Source organism: Balaenoptera physalus, assembly GCF_965194825.1.
Source record: "Balaenoptera physalus genome assembly, chromosome: 2".
NCBI lineage: Eukaryota > Metazoa > Chordata > Mammalia > Artiodactyla > Balaenopteridae > Balaenoptera > Balaenoptera physalus.
In genome coordinates, this window is record NC_138883.1 from 115309819 (window position 1) to 115325138 (window position 15320).

Consider the following 15320-nt stretch of genomic DNA (forward strand, 5'->3'; position numbering starts at 1 on the left):
TCAGACTGGAGCCTGGTTTCATCTGACCTCATGAAACTGACTCTGATTTGTGTGTGTGTGTGTGGGGGGGTAAAATACACATCACATAAAATTTACCACTTTAACCATTTTAAATTGTACAAATCAGTGGTATTAAGTACATTCACAATGTTGTGCAACCATCACCACTCTCTAGTTTCAGTTTTTATCACCCAAAAGGGAGTCCCTATACCATTAAGCAGTCACTCCCCATTCTACCTTCCCAACCCTCTTGGAAGCCGCAAACCTGCCTTCTGTCTCTATAGATTTTTCTATTCTCAGTATTTCATAAATGGAATCATATAATATGTTACATTTTGTGCCTGGCTTTCTTCGCTTAGCATGATGTTTTCAAGGTTCATCTATGTTGTAACATATATTGGTTATTTTATGTTATTTTATAATTATATTCATTACTTTCTCCAAAAAATTTTTTTTCTTAAATAATGTTTTTTAGGTTGAATTCAAGCTAAATAAAGAAACGCCATCATTCCCTGGTCGACTCTTACAACATGATCTTGAAAGAAACTACTCAAGTAGGCAAGGTATTGTCAGAGAGTAGAGATCAGATATGGTTTATCTTCTTTAAGTAATATTGTTTAATAATGTTGAATTTCTAGATCCAAAGAGACTTGAATTAAAAATGACATCATTCATTGGTTACCAAATTGATTGGGCATTTGTTTAAATCAGAATTGATTTTATATACACAGCATAGTAGATTATTTCTAATACAGGAAAAGCTGTTGTGGTTTAGTTTGGGGTGGGCTCTGCACAAGAGAATGGGAAGGAATCTTCCAAATAATGTCTTAGAACTAGGAAAATAGCTCATTAGTGAGGGTAAGAGTATGGGAACACAGATCTTTAGGGAATAAGGAAACAGTGGAAAGAATGGAAAGTCAGGAGTAGAAAAGAAGCTATCTCTTTCTCTTACTAGCACATATAATTATAGATATTTTATATCAAAGGCCTTAAACTTTTGTGTGCATCCCCCAAGATCTTGTTAGAAATGCAGATTCTTAGTGCTTCCCTTCCCTTGTGCCCGTCCCCATTCTGATTTTGTAGACCTTGGGTGGGATTTGGAAATGTGCGTTTTAGTAATGCCTCAAGTGATTCTGATGTATGTGGTTTGTGGACCACCTTTTGAAACACAGCCTCATATGATCTGGTTATATTTCTGAAATGTATTTTTCAATTCAAGGAGAAATTTTCTTTGGAACATTTGAGTTGTTACTTGGTTGCCGACAACTGTTAGCTATCTGTAATGTGCTAGTGTTAAGCACTACAGAATCCTTACATACAGTACTATCCCCATCTCCTAGGAGTTTATATGAGAGGGCTGATGAGTATAGCCTCTCTAGATTGTTTATCTCACTACTGCATGAACATGTGGCGATTTTGAATATTTTATTAGTTTTCTTTTTTTGTTTTGTAACTTCTGGACTTTCGTCTTGGGCCCATCTAATTTGACATGACTTTTCTCTTTCCTATATCCTACACTCTTGTCTTGGTCAATTGCAGGACATGACATCAACCTAACTGCTGTTCCACAATGTAGGAAGCATGTGTCTTGCCTTTTTTGGTTCGATTCAGTATGTATCTACTAAGTGTGTACTGTGTGCCAGACACTGTATTAGGCACAGAGCTGTAAATGTGAACCTGAAAATTCTCAAGTAGGAAGTTTTTTTATGTTTGCATTGTGAATTTCCTTCACATTTTTGATAATAAATCTTGAATTTGTTTTCTAAAACTTAAATACTTTTCCCAAGGTATTCTTGAGTTAGAGGAGGAAGTTGGTAGACAGATTTGTGTATGTCTGGCTAGGTAAGTTTATTTAAGTGTTAAAGTATTGCTAGATATTTGCTAATGAGGAAATAGTATGGCGGCACTGAATTTTGTGAACCTGAAAGATGAATAAACTCTTGTACATAAATAATGACCCATAAAATACAGATTAATTCTTTAGGGAAAAATAAACCTATTTTTTACATTAAAAGATTTTATTCAAATTCATTCTCTGTGACATTTGTACCTGATTGTTTCCAAATGTGCCTCCTCCATAGTTCCAGGCAGTTTCATGCAAAGAAGGCCACACAGTGTGTAGCTGTTTTCTTGACTTTTGTACTCACTGTTCTTCCTCCAAAGGCACAAAACTTTGGAAAAATTATAAGTAGCAGTTTATCAGGAAAAGTTGGGGAATCTCTATCTAATAGAATGCATCCTGATACCCAATTATTATAATTAATTTCACCTCATTCTTATTTTTTCTATTCTTCAAAATTAATTGGACATATATAATCGCCCCTCACCATAAATTAACCAGTGGTACTCTCAGTCCAAAGTAAAGAAACTCTATGTTTTAGTTAGGCTACTTAGTCTAAAACTTGGTATGTGATTTTTTTAGGCTTTTTATATTAATGTTAAGAGTTAACCCCTGTATCCTTGAGATTTTGTAAGAGCCAGGGACTGCTATACAGTAAAATCTCAGTTAACCAGACCTTAATTGATTAAATCCCTTAATTAAGAATTCTAAAATATGTATATAGAGAGGAAGAGGCAGTGCTTGACTCTTAAGGTCATGATAAATCATGAAAAATATAGAAACAGGATTTTTGTTACCAAAACAATCTCAAAGGTAAGGCTGAGTGGACACATATATGACCATGTACTGTATTATCCATCCAGCCAGCCAGCCTTCTGTCCATCCCACTGCCCATCTGTCCATCCATCTTTCCGTCCATCCACTCACCCATCCATCCATCCATGTATCTAGGGTGCAGTGCAGTGAAGACTCTTACCAAACATAGACCATTATGCCTCTAAACACTTTGAGATCCTAATTATGAAAGAATTCATTCAGCATTTTTGTGCTAAAATGCAAGAATATCTGATTTTCTTTTTTAACAGAAATAATATATGTAAAATGGATTTCTGATTTACTCTTAATAATGGAAAATCAGTTAGTTAATTTACTGATTGCCTAGTGAATTTAGATTCTACAAAGAATATAAAGAATGTAAAATGAGCTCCATTTCTCAAGGAGCTTATAAATTTAATTGGGAAGACAAAAGCTACATATCTGGTGAATTAAATAGTGATATATGAAATCACCAATAACAGGAAATGCTTCAATTAAAATTTGGCACATAGTAGTGCAGTTTATATGCAGGATGAAACATTCCACATATAATGTGGGTGTTTGATACACACATATTTGTATATATATGTGGGTGTTTATATATCCACATAAAAATGTGAATGTTTCAATTGCAGATCACTCTGGTTCCCAGTCATTTAGAGCAGCGCTCCCCAACCTTTCTGGCACCAGGGACCAGTTTTGTGGAAGACAATTCTTCCACGGCCGGGGTCGGTGGTCGGGGCATGGTTCAGGTGGTAAAGGAAGCAGTGGTTCACGTGGTAATGCGAGCTTTGCTCTCTTGCCCACTGCTCACCTCCTGCTGTGCTGCCCAGTTCCTAACAATTGAGGGTTGGCGACCCCTGATTTAGAGTATCTTGCTTGTGGATTTTAAGGCCTTTCTATCTAATCATTCTCATATCCTGCTATTTATTGTATGATGTATGTCATACTGATCGTGATAGTAAGCTCATCATGCAGATAGTAATTTTGATTTCTGTGTATGATAAGAGCTGAAAAGTGTGAGGATGAACTTCCTTTATTCACTGAAGTAATTGGTGAAATTTACTCCTTGATTATTGCCTCTATATCCCAAGTCTTATTAAATTTAAATCTGCCTTCTAAATTGAGGAATGGCTTGAAGCCTTAAGAAAATAATTTTAAAAACCTAATTCTGATGCTAACAAGGGAAATCAAGGTTGTCTATTGTTTGGAGTTTTTCCTTTATCATATTTAGCTGACCAGTTAATCCTTAATCAGTTTATCCTTACACTGGGTTTTGTTCTTTTAACCATGCAATTTTTGATTTCCAAATCAGTTTACTGACTCATGGTTGCTTGGGTACCTTGCTAGCAACTAGTCATGTCACAAGACCAGTTCATTTATGAACATGATCTCAATTCTGAATGCTTGTACTCTAGAACATCATTGTTAGTTATCTGATATTTCATGATATTCAGAAAAGTGGGATGTGAGCACTGATTATTTTGTTCAAGAAGCGAGGTATGTGATACTTTGGTTTATATCTTGCGTACCTGGAGAAGTTAGCAAATACCACTGCTTTTCAGTTCTTTAGTATGATATATATGGAACTTGATTTTAAGATGGCTTCCCAAAGAATATGTTAGCTTCCTATATTTGGGTTCATCTTTTTGCTTTATTGGTCAGTTTAAGCAGTAGAATTCTGTGGTACCTTAAGGTCTATTTTACTGCTTATCACTCCCATCAGCATCGATTGCTGCTTTTAGGAACTTTTCTCTTTGTAGAAGGAAATAGAGTTGATTTCTTCTGGTGTTCAAACTGGTACCTTTGACCCATTGCTCAAGTCTTACTTCATTTACGGAACGTCCCAGCATCTTTTATTAACTATTCTACATTCTTCTAGGTCTTTAGAATATATCTTAATATCCACCTCCCCCAAAACTCATCTGTGACCATCTTCTTTAAGTAAAAAATAACCAGACACATTTATGTGTGAAATTATAAATATATATTGTTTTTTTTAATTCTGCATTTTGTGTATGTTGTTCTGTACAGTTTATTAATTTCATATGTGTTTGTCCACTAGATTGAAAGCTACTTAATGGCAGGGACAACATCTAGCCAACAACCTATAAACCTCATAGGGGTGTCACATACCTTGTGGACCCTAACTACAAGTGTACAAGATTTATTGACATCCACTTTGGTCTCTGCAATATTCTCCACCAATAGTAGCTGAACATACAAAGAAAAATGGATGATGCGAGGTTTACATTTGTTATCCAAAACTACTTTCTCTGTATTTCCTGTAGCAAGGTCATGTATTGTGTAGCTTTGTGATAAATTTTTCGATATTTTGAAGGAGATGGAAGAGTAATAAGCCCTTCACCTCGTAATAAATCATCCTGCATCTCATCCACAACAAATGTGGCAGAATTATGTGGGCTGGAAATGAAAACTACCATGAGCTCCTTATCAGCATTTGGAGATTCTTCCATTCAGACACCTTCAAAGTCCAGAATCCGGCCGGGCTGTCATAGTGCTGGCCCAAATGTATCTGGTAATGAGGGACTATCATCTCAGTTGTAAGAGAGTTAAAATTTAGTATTAGGAGGCAGGATTATAAAGGGATAAAGATAGCACTAGCGTAGTTCTATACTTTCAACCAATCTATAAGGCAAGGGAAAAATTATTTGGTATACACGGAACACATAGTTTTGGTTTGAGGAGGAAAGAAACGAGCTCAAGTTTAGTAACTAATTTCAAATATAGAGAGCTATGGAAGCTATATTTTCTAGAAAGGATATTTGTAGGTGCCAGAGTTCTCCAAATATAAGGTGACTTTAGTTTCAAGATTTTAAAGGTTTTTCTTAATCAAGTAATTTGTATATCATTTTCAATAGGTGATCATATTAATTTGGTGAGCTCATCAATGCCATCATTTCCCATTCTCCAACGTTCTTCTGAAGAGAAAATTCTTTACTCAGACAGGTTGACCCTAGAAAGGTGAGGACAACTTACTTTTTTGAATAGATAATTTATAGACATGGTACAAGATTTGAAAGGTACAAAAGTCTCTCTCCCTTCTCTTATTTTCCTGCTATTTAGTTCTCCTACCTAGGTATAATCACTGTTACCAGTTTTAAAATTTATCCTTCCAAGGGTATGTGGAGAAATTTTATATCTATATAATGTAAAAGAGCTTGACTATACTCTAAAACAGTACTATAGATAAAACTTCAAAATATAGTCCTCACATGGGTTTCTCTGCCCTATCCAGTTGAGTTCCCTTTTACCTCATTGGCTCACAGCCGCCTAATCTCTCCTTCACTCACCCTGCTACAGCCATACCTGCCTCCTTGTTGCTCCTTGAATACACCAAGCATGCTTAAACCTCAGGCCTTTTGCATTTGCTGTTCTCTCTGCCTGGAATGCTGTTCCACCACATATCTGTAGACTCACTGTCTTTACCTCCTTCAGATCTTTACTCAAGTGTCATCACCTAGGGATAGCCTTCCCTGGCCACCCTCTCCAAAGCTGTAACTCCTTTGACCCTGACTGTCCCCAGCCCCTTTCTCTGCTTTATTTTCCTTCTTAGCACTTATCACCCTCTAACATATTAAATATTTAACTTATTAAGTTTATTGTTTGTCTCCTGCCACTAGAATATAAGCTCCACAGACACTGGGAGTTTTGTTGAGTTCTGTATTTCCAGCACCTAGAACAGAGCCTGGGACAAAATAAACTCTCAGAAAATTCTGAATGCATAAGTATGTTTAGGACTTGATCCCCATCTTTAAATCTAGGAAAGTATCAGCAGTAGAATGGTGGATGAAGGATTTCAACCTTACCTTAGCAGTATGACCAGCAGGGAAACTATCTCTGCTGTGCATACCTTTAGCTTAGCAGTGCATATCTAACAGCAAATGGTTAAGCAAACTTCCTAGCTTAGCAATGCCTGAGCAGTGGCTTGATGGCAAATGCACTTCTCTGGTTATGTGACATGGTTCTTTGAATCATCTCAACCTCTATTGCAGAAGGCAATTACATTGAGTGTTTTATGATGTTAAGTTAATTTTATGTGAAATAATTAATGTTGGAGTATTTTTTAACGCAATGAGAACTAGACTTAATTTTAATAATTACCCTGGCCAAAGTATATTGACTTTTATATGAGTGAATTACACTTAGATCTAGAATGCTTAGTTCATGGAGGCAAGAAGTGGTTCTATTTATCTTTTTCTCCTCACAGCATGGGAGCATGAAGATACTACTATTAATATTTGTAAGAGGAGGCAGACTGCTAAATCAGAACCTTATTAACTTTAAAAAATGTTTTCTAGGCAAAAGCTGACTGTATGTCCTATCATCGATGGGGAAGAACACCTTCGTCTGTTGAACTTTCAACACAATTTTATAACTCGGATCCAAAATATTTCTAATCTGCAGAGGCTAATATTCTTGGATTTATATGATAACCAGATTGAAGAAATTAGTGGGCTTTCTACTCTGAGATCCCTCCGTGTCCTTCTGTTGGGGAAAAACAGGTAATCTTTGCAGATCAGTTTTTGTTTGTCATACTTAGGACTAACGTTGAATCCTATGGTGTTTAGAGGGCAACTCAAAATTGAATAATACTTAAGAAACTAATAGACTAAAATTTTTGAAAAATTATTTAAATGGATTAAGATTCAGTCATAATTTGTTTTATGAGATTCAGTCTGACAATTATTCAAACCAAGTAACTTTTATTAAGTGCATATTTTATTATTTCTGTTGCTTTCAGTGCCGTATCTCATGCGGAAGTAAATAGCAGACTTTGGCCTTTATGTTTTTTTAAAAGTTAATTATTTTATTTATTTATTATTTTTGGCTACGTGGGGTCTTTTGTTGCTGCGCGTGGGCTTTCTCTAGTTGTGGTGAGCGTGGGCTACTCTTCACTGCAGTGCGTGGGCTTCTCATTGCAGTGGCTTCTCTTGTTGCGGAGCACAGGCTCTAGCGCACAAGCTTCAGTAGTTAGTGGCACAGGCCTTTATGTTTTATTAGGTTATATTTTAAACGTGTATTCACATTAGGATTATGTGTTTCATTTGTGATTCTTTTCAGTGCTTGACTGAGGGTAGACATTTGATACTTTGTGATTGTCGAATTATAGTCAGTCATCTGTATCCAGTTTCTCATCCACGGATTCAACCAAGGATCGAAAATACTTGAAAAAAATCTTCCAGAAAGTTCCAAAAAGCAAAGCTTGAATTTGCCATGCTCCTGGAAACTATTTATATAGCATTTACACTGTAGTACATATTATGAGTAGTCTAGAGATGATTTAAAGTCTGCATATACTCTGCCATTTCACATAGGGGACTTGAGCATCTGCAGATTTTGATATCCATGGGGATCCAAGAACCAATACCCTGCTGATACCCAGTGACAACTATCCTGATTGATTGTTGTTCAGATGATATTCTCAGTGTGTATTTGATATTACATCCTATATTAACTTCCCCAGTTCCTTTTATAAGGCTCTATTGTGTAGTGCAGCTACATAATTCCTCACTAATTTCTTTGGGATTTGTTCAAGACTTTTCTTTCCATTCTTTTTTACTAGATAGCTTTTGCAATGCCTACAAAGAAAGGCTGTTTAGCAAAATCCAAGAATGATTTTTATATTATCATGAAGTTTAGATATAGCATCATACCTAAACTTGGATCCTTTCCTCGCTATTTCCCCCGCCACAGCATGGACCTTGAATTACCTCTTTATTCTTCCTGGCCAATGGTAATATAAGATACTTTTTCAAAGATCATGTCCCAGCCTTCTAGGCTCTTGTCTCTTTTCTGCAGTTTCCTGAAAGTTCCCATCAGTGTAGTTTATCATCTATAGTTGGTTCAAGTGTTAAACTAAGCATTATGGTAGCATGAGGGAATTTAGAGTAATTTTAGGATCATTGAGTATTAGAGTTTGGAGTGACCTCAGAGATCAGCTCTCTTATTTACAGATGAAGAAATGGAGATGTAAATTGACTTTTGCGAGGTTAGATATGTCCAAACTATACACACTAGGAGTATGCCACCAGAGCATTCACTCAGTAAAGTGAGGAGTAAACTTTTCGTACAGTTAAGGCATTTCCTTCTAGGTGTTCCCGGTCATCTCTCCCGGAGACTTCTTTACTAGTTTCTGATCCTTGGAGTTTCTGATTTGTTTGTCTAGCTTCCATTTATTCTTTAGTATCATGGCTTTTAGGTCCTTCTTTTAGTCCTTGAGTAAGTAGTTTTTTGATTGTTTTTGTTTTCTTCCAGTTTTCTTGAGATATAATTGACATATAGCACTGTATAAGTTTAAAGTATACAGCATAATGATTTGACTTACATACATCATGAAGTGATTATCACAATAAGTTTAGTGAACATCACCATCTCATATAGTTACAAAATTAAACAAATAGAAAAAAATTTTTTTTCTCGTGATGAGAACTCTTAGGATTTACTTTCTTAACAACTTTCATATATAACATACAGCAGTGTTCATTATATTTATGTTGTACATTACATCCCTAGGACTTATTTATCTCATAACTGGAGTTTTGTATCTTTTGACTGCCTTCATCCAATTCCCCTTCCTCTCACCCATCCCCTGCCTCTGGTAGCCACAAATTTGATTTCTTTCTCTGACTTTGTTTTTGAAGTATAATCAACCTCCAACACTATGTTAGCTCCTGTTATACAACATAGTGATTCGATACTTCTATACATTTCAAAGTGATCACCATGATGATAAGTCTAGTTACCATCTCTCATCATACAAAGATATTACATAATTATTGACTATATTCCTCACGCTGTATATTTCATACCCATGACTCATTTATTTTGCAACTGGAAGTTTTTGCTTCTTAATCTCCCTCACCTATTGCTTTCCTCCCTACCCCCATCCCCTCTGGCAACCACCTGTTTGTTCTCTATATCTATAAATGTTTCTGTTTTGTTGTGTTTTTTATTTTCCATATATAAGTGAAATCATACAGTATTTTGTCTTTCTCTGTCTGATGTATTTCACTTAGCATAATACCCTCTAGGTCCATCGATGTTGTTGCAGATGGTAAGATTTCACTCTTTTTTATGGCTGAGTAATATTTATATATATACAACAACATCTTTATCCATTCATCTACTGATGGGCACTTGGGTTGCTCCATATTGTGGCTATTGTAAATAATGCTGCAATAAACATAGGGGTGCACATATCTTTTCTAATTAGTGTTTTTCTTTTCTTCAGATATATACCCAGGAGTGGAATTGCTGGATCATATGGTAGTTCCATTTTTAATTTTTTGAGGAGTTTCCATAATGTTTTCCATAGTGGCTGCACTAATTTACATTGCCATCAACAGTGCATGAGGGTTCCCTTTTCTCCCCATTCCTGCTTCTTCTTTTCAGCTTCTCTGTCTTCTTGGAAATAACGTTTTAAGTTTGTTTTTGTTTTGTTTTGTTTTTTAGTAATGTGTGCCTTGAAGACACCGGTCTATCTTTCTTTTTCTACTCCTCCATCTTTTTTAAAATTTAATTTAATTTTTTATTTTATTTATTTATTTATTTATTTTTGTGGCTATGTCGCACAGCTTGTGGAATCTTAGTTCCCCAACCTGGGATTGAACCCGGGTCCTCAGCAGTGAAAGCGCAGAGTCCTAACCACTGGACTGCCAGGGAATTCCCTCTTTTTGTTTGTTTGCTTTTCGCTCACATTTTATTTTATTTTTTACATGAAGAAAATAGATGTTTTATTTTTTACATGAAGAAAATAGCTGTTTTATTTTATTTTTTACATAAAGAAAATAGAACTGTTAGTGTTCTTTTTTTTTTATTATTAATTAATTTATTTATTTTTGGCTATGTTGGGTCTTCGTTTCTGTGCGAGGGCTTTCTCCAGCTGTGGCAAGCGGGGCCCACTCTTCATCGCGGTGCGCGGGCCTCTCACTGTTGTGGCCTCTCTTGTTGCGGAGCACAGGCTCCAGACGTGCAGGCTCAGTAGTTGTGGCTCACGGGCCTAGTTGCTCCGTGGCATGTGGGATCTTCCCAGACCAGGGCTCGAACCCGTGTCCCCTGCATTGGCAGGCAGATTCTCAACCGCTGCGCCATCAGGGAAGCCCTATTAGTGTTCTTGAATCAAAAAGAAAATGAGTCAGAAGACTACTTTCCACACTGTCCCAAACTGCATATTTCTGAAGTATCAGTACAATGCAAATCTGATCCCTAAAACATGTGCCTACTGCTCTCCAGCCAGCTGACTTTGTCACAGCAAGGGGCCTGTGAGCCTTGAAGATGCAAATCTATAGTAAGGCAGTACTTTAGTGAATATTAGGCAAACCTGGCTGAGGAATGCTAGAGAAGAGAGAAGTACATTTGCCACCCCTTGTGTTTGTCTTGGATGACTTGTTGCCCCTGGCTGGTTAAATCCAGAAAGCACTGTAGTCTTTTAGTCCAAGGCAATGGAACCACATATGAAAATCCAACGCAACCATATGCCTTTAAATTCAAGCAGATCCAACAAAGATTTTTGCTCAGAAGCTAGAAAGATCCTGCTCAGATTCCGTATGTGAAGTTTACATTGCTACCAAAGAACTCCCAACCCCTCTGTACCACTTTGCTGTTGAAGTTCTTACCATCTAACTCTTCTGTTTTCTGTATCCCCTATTTATCCTTGTGAGATCTTCTGGTACCCTGATCATCACAGGCTAATGAATAGAACTTCTCTGGATTTTCTTCTGATCACCCAGGACTATAGATAACAGAATTCTCCACCAGACGCTGGGATTCCATATTCCCTTCCTTTTGATTTCTTGAAGGTTCCCACTTAAGGATTTGTCTTTGACACCTGAAAAGCCAGGCCCTGTATAGATCCTGTAGTGGGGTCCTTATTCTGGCATCAATCACATAATGTGGCCTGCAGAGACAAGCTGTGATATATCCCTAGATGTCTGTATCTGCTGAGTGATGAGTGAGATTTGTGTTTTTCTAGTTCAGTTCTGTTTAATGGCGGAACTTTTAAAATTTAAAACATTTCAGGTCACATTGGTATCAACGTAAAAATCTTAAGCTATTTAGGAACTGACTAGGATTCTGCAAATTCCTCATATCAATAATTAATCTGACCAGTAACCTCCTAGGTCAACTGATGCCTTCATCTGCCTCTGAATTCCTTAGAATTAGATTTGTTTTTATGTTACTTCAGGTACTGGGGGGTAGGGAAAGACTCTATGGCAAAGGCAGTTCATGAGAACAAGAGAGCAAGATATTTGGCTGATCTTGGGGTTAACCGACTGAGCAACTTGTCTATTTTTCTTCCTATTCACCTGGGCAATCAGAATCAAAAGTGAGAGTCATAAAGCCACTATGTGTCAAAGCTAAGATAATGCTTGAAGTCACAACAGATAGTGACTGTTTTACTGGATAGCTTAACAGTATGTGTGGCCCTGGTGGAATGCTTCGAGAAAGCATATTACACATGAAGTTTTCTGTGACTGAAGTGCCTTAAATGTGCCCAGAGTTTCTGATAAATACAGAAACAGATTACATTCATCCTCCAAATCAGAGAAACTTGGACTGAGACAATCTCCATATCTTATGTATAATTTTGAAAATATTAAAAATATAATTCTCAGACCAATAGATGGTAACTACAGGCCAAAGTTTTAATTAACTCAATAGTGAGGGAACCGGTGGGATGACAAAGCTGGTTCAAAGGAGGATAAGAGACACTGATATATAGTCAATGAAAAATAAATAATGCTGGAATAAGATTAAGTTATTGAACAGGTTAATAGCCTACAAAGCACTAAACTCATAACCCTATGGGTTATCTTTTCTATTAGACAGAACAAACTACATTCCTACTTGGCAAAAATTATCATTACATCTTATTAGTTTTCCATAATTTAGTATGTAATGTTACAGAGTTTGGGCTCTAGTTAGTTGTAAACAGTCAGATGATCCTTAGGTAGGTTTGTTGACAGTGCTCTGAGAGGACGTTGAAAGGACATGCAGTCATCGCTTTGCCTTATTTCCAAGTTTTGGTTATCAACACTTGAGTACACCCTTCATTCTATAATCACGTATCACAGTTTTACAAAACTGATTTTTATACTATGTGTTTTTTACTTGAATATATTTTATTATTTACTTCTTCTCATGTCATTACGGGTTCTTTGAAAATATAATTTTTAAGAGCTACATAATATATATGGATATATATAATAATTTACTTAATAGTTCCCTTTTGTTAGACTTACATTGTGTCCTTTGTGTATGTGTGTGTGTGTGTGTGTGTGTTGTGATGAATATCCTTGTCTATAAATCTTTGTCTGCATCTCTGATTTTTTCCCTAAGGAATTCTAAGATAGGCTTTAGTAGATGAGTTCACCCTCATAAAGCTTATATGAGGGGGGAATTGAGATTTGATGAGGAAAAAAGTCTATATTTTAGGGTAAAAGTCTATATTTTAGGGTGTGGCTCACAGTGTGATTCCAAGACCAGCAGCATCAACACCACCCAAGAACTTGTTAGAAATGCAAATTTTTAGACGCTATCCCAGAAACTCTGGAGGTAGGACTCAGCAATTTGTGTTTTTAGCAAGCCCTCCAGATGATTCTGATACACACAAAAGTTTGAGAACCACTGTTTTAGGGAACGTGAGCTTGGGAGTGTAAAAGAATTGAATAAAAGTCTTCTCTAATACCTGTGAGGTCAAATTACTGTTAGAAAGCATCACTCTGTCCTAAGCCATATTTTTAGGGTACTCTAATTTTCTCCAACCATTCTAGGTATTTCAAGAGCAAAGCAGACAGAGGAATAATTTTGTTCAAAGTTTTGTCTGTATTCCCATCTGGTTTAGCTGCTGTTATTATTATTCTTGTTATTATTAATATTCACTATTATTATTAGATTTAAGTGTAAGGTGAGATAATCTTAAATGCCTGAATGCCTGACTCTGGATGAAGGTTAATGAAGGATTCCCATGAGTCCAGAAGGATGTTAATGGTTTGGATGAACTGACTTAGGGGTGTTCAGGGGTAGAGTGCTTTCTAGGAAAGGAGCAGATTCTGCCAGTGTTGTGGTGTGACAAAGGGGACTGATGAGGGGGTTGTGGTCGTAAGGGAGTGTGGTGTGTGTGTGTGTGTGTGTGTGTGTGTGTGTGTGTATGAATGAGAGAGAGAGAGAGAGGGAGATAAGGGAGAGAGGAAGAACTATAGTCATTCTGTGATGGAACATAATAGGTGTATGATAAATATTTTTACAAATTAAATTGGATTGGATTGGTTGTGGTAATATAAGTCTGGATTTGGCTATGATGTAAGATGGCTGAGGTTAAATGGAGATAGAAATTCATGACGTTTAAATGTGCGTTATCTTTACATAGTGATCAGCATATATGAAGCTTCAAGGTATGATCCAGGTTCTGGAAACATTTAGGAAGGTAGAAATGGTTCTTTGAGGCAATAAACAATGACAACAGAAATAAATAGTGATAGACAGATGATGATAAAGATGGATTGTATGAACTTCATTTTACCCTTTCTTTGCCATTGCTCCTTTCTCTCTACTGAATAATGGTAGTAGGAGAAAGTAGGATCTGTAGGAGGGAGAACAATAAAAGGGAAGTGGTTTTTGTTTTGTTTTTTTGTTAAGAGGACAGTCCAGTTGGAGGCAGTTGGACAGGTAAGGTAGCCATCGAAGATAGGAATTAGGGAGACAGTGGGTAGGCCCTAACCATTAGGGAACTTAAGAGGGGGCGTTTTATTTTATTTTATTATTTTTTTAATATTTATTTATTTGGTTGCACTGGGTCTTCGTTTCATCAGGTGGGCTCCTTAGTTGCGGCTCCAGGGATCCTTAATTGCAGTATGTGGGCTCCTTAGTTGCGGCAGACAGGCTCCTTAGTTGTGACTCGTGGGCTCCTTAGTTGCGGCTTGTGTGCTCCTTAGTTGTGGCACGCAAACTCCTAGTTGTGGCATGCATGTGGGATCTAGTTCCCTGACCAGGGATCTGGTCCTGGGCTTTTGTTTGTTGGAAGATTTTTAATCACAGTGTTAATTTCAGTGCTTGTGATTGGTCTGCTTATATTTTCTGTTTCTTCCTGGTTCAGTCTCAGAAAGTTGTGCTTTTCTAAGAATGTGTCCATTTCTTCCAGGTTGTCCATTTTATTGGCATATAGTTGCTTGTAGTAATCTCTCATGATCCTTTGTATTTCTGCAGTGTCAGTTGTTACTTCTCCTTTTTCATTTCTAATACTATTGATTTGAGTCTTCTCCCTTTTTTTCTTGATGAGTCTGGCTAATGGTTTATCAATCTTGTTTATCTTCTCAAAGAACCAGCTTTTAGTTTTATTGATCTTTGCTATCATTTCCTTCATTTCTTTTTCATTGATTTCTGATCTGATCTTTATGATTTCTTTCCTTCTGCTAACTTTGGGGGTTTTTGTTCTTCTTTCTCTAATTGCTTTAGGTGTAAGGTTAGCTTGTTTATTTGAGATGTTTCTTGTTTCTTGAGGTAGAATTGTATTGCTATAAACTTCCCTCTTAGAACTGGTTTTGCTGCATCCCATAGGTTTTGGGTCATGTTTTCGTTGTCATTTGTTTCTAGGTATTTTTTGATTTCCTCTTTGATTTCTTCAGTGATCTCTTGGCTATTT

At 36.7% G+C, this 15320-nt stretch overlaps 1 protein-coding gene across 7 annotated transcripts in view; it reads left to right on the forward strand.

Annotated features, from left to right (window-relative positions):
• The window catches only part of LRRC49 (leucine rich repeat containing 49), a 128539-nt gene that overhangs the window by 2976 nt on the left and 110243 nt on the right, over positions 1-15320 (forward strand). For 5 of the 7 annotated variants that reach the window (XM_082443787.1, XM_082443784.1, XM_082443785.1 and 2 more), the window contains 3 exons: positions 476-563; positions 5539-5641; positions 6979-7182. In XM_082443787.1, the coding sequence (XP_082299913.1) occupies positions 5568-5641; positions 6979-7182 (278 nt within the window). In that variant the 5' untranslated portion in view covers positions 476-563; positions 5539-5567. The other 2 variants (XM_082443791.1, XM_082443792.1) reach the window with 2 other exon arrangements.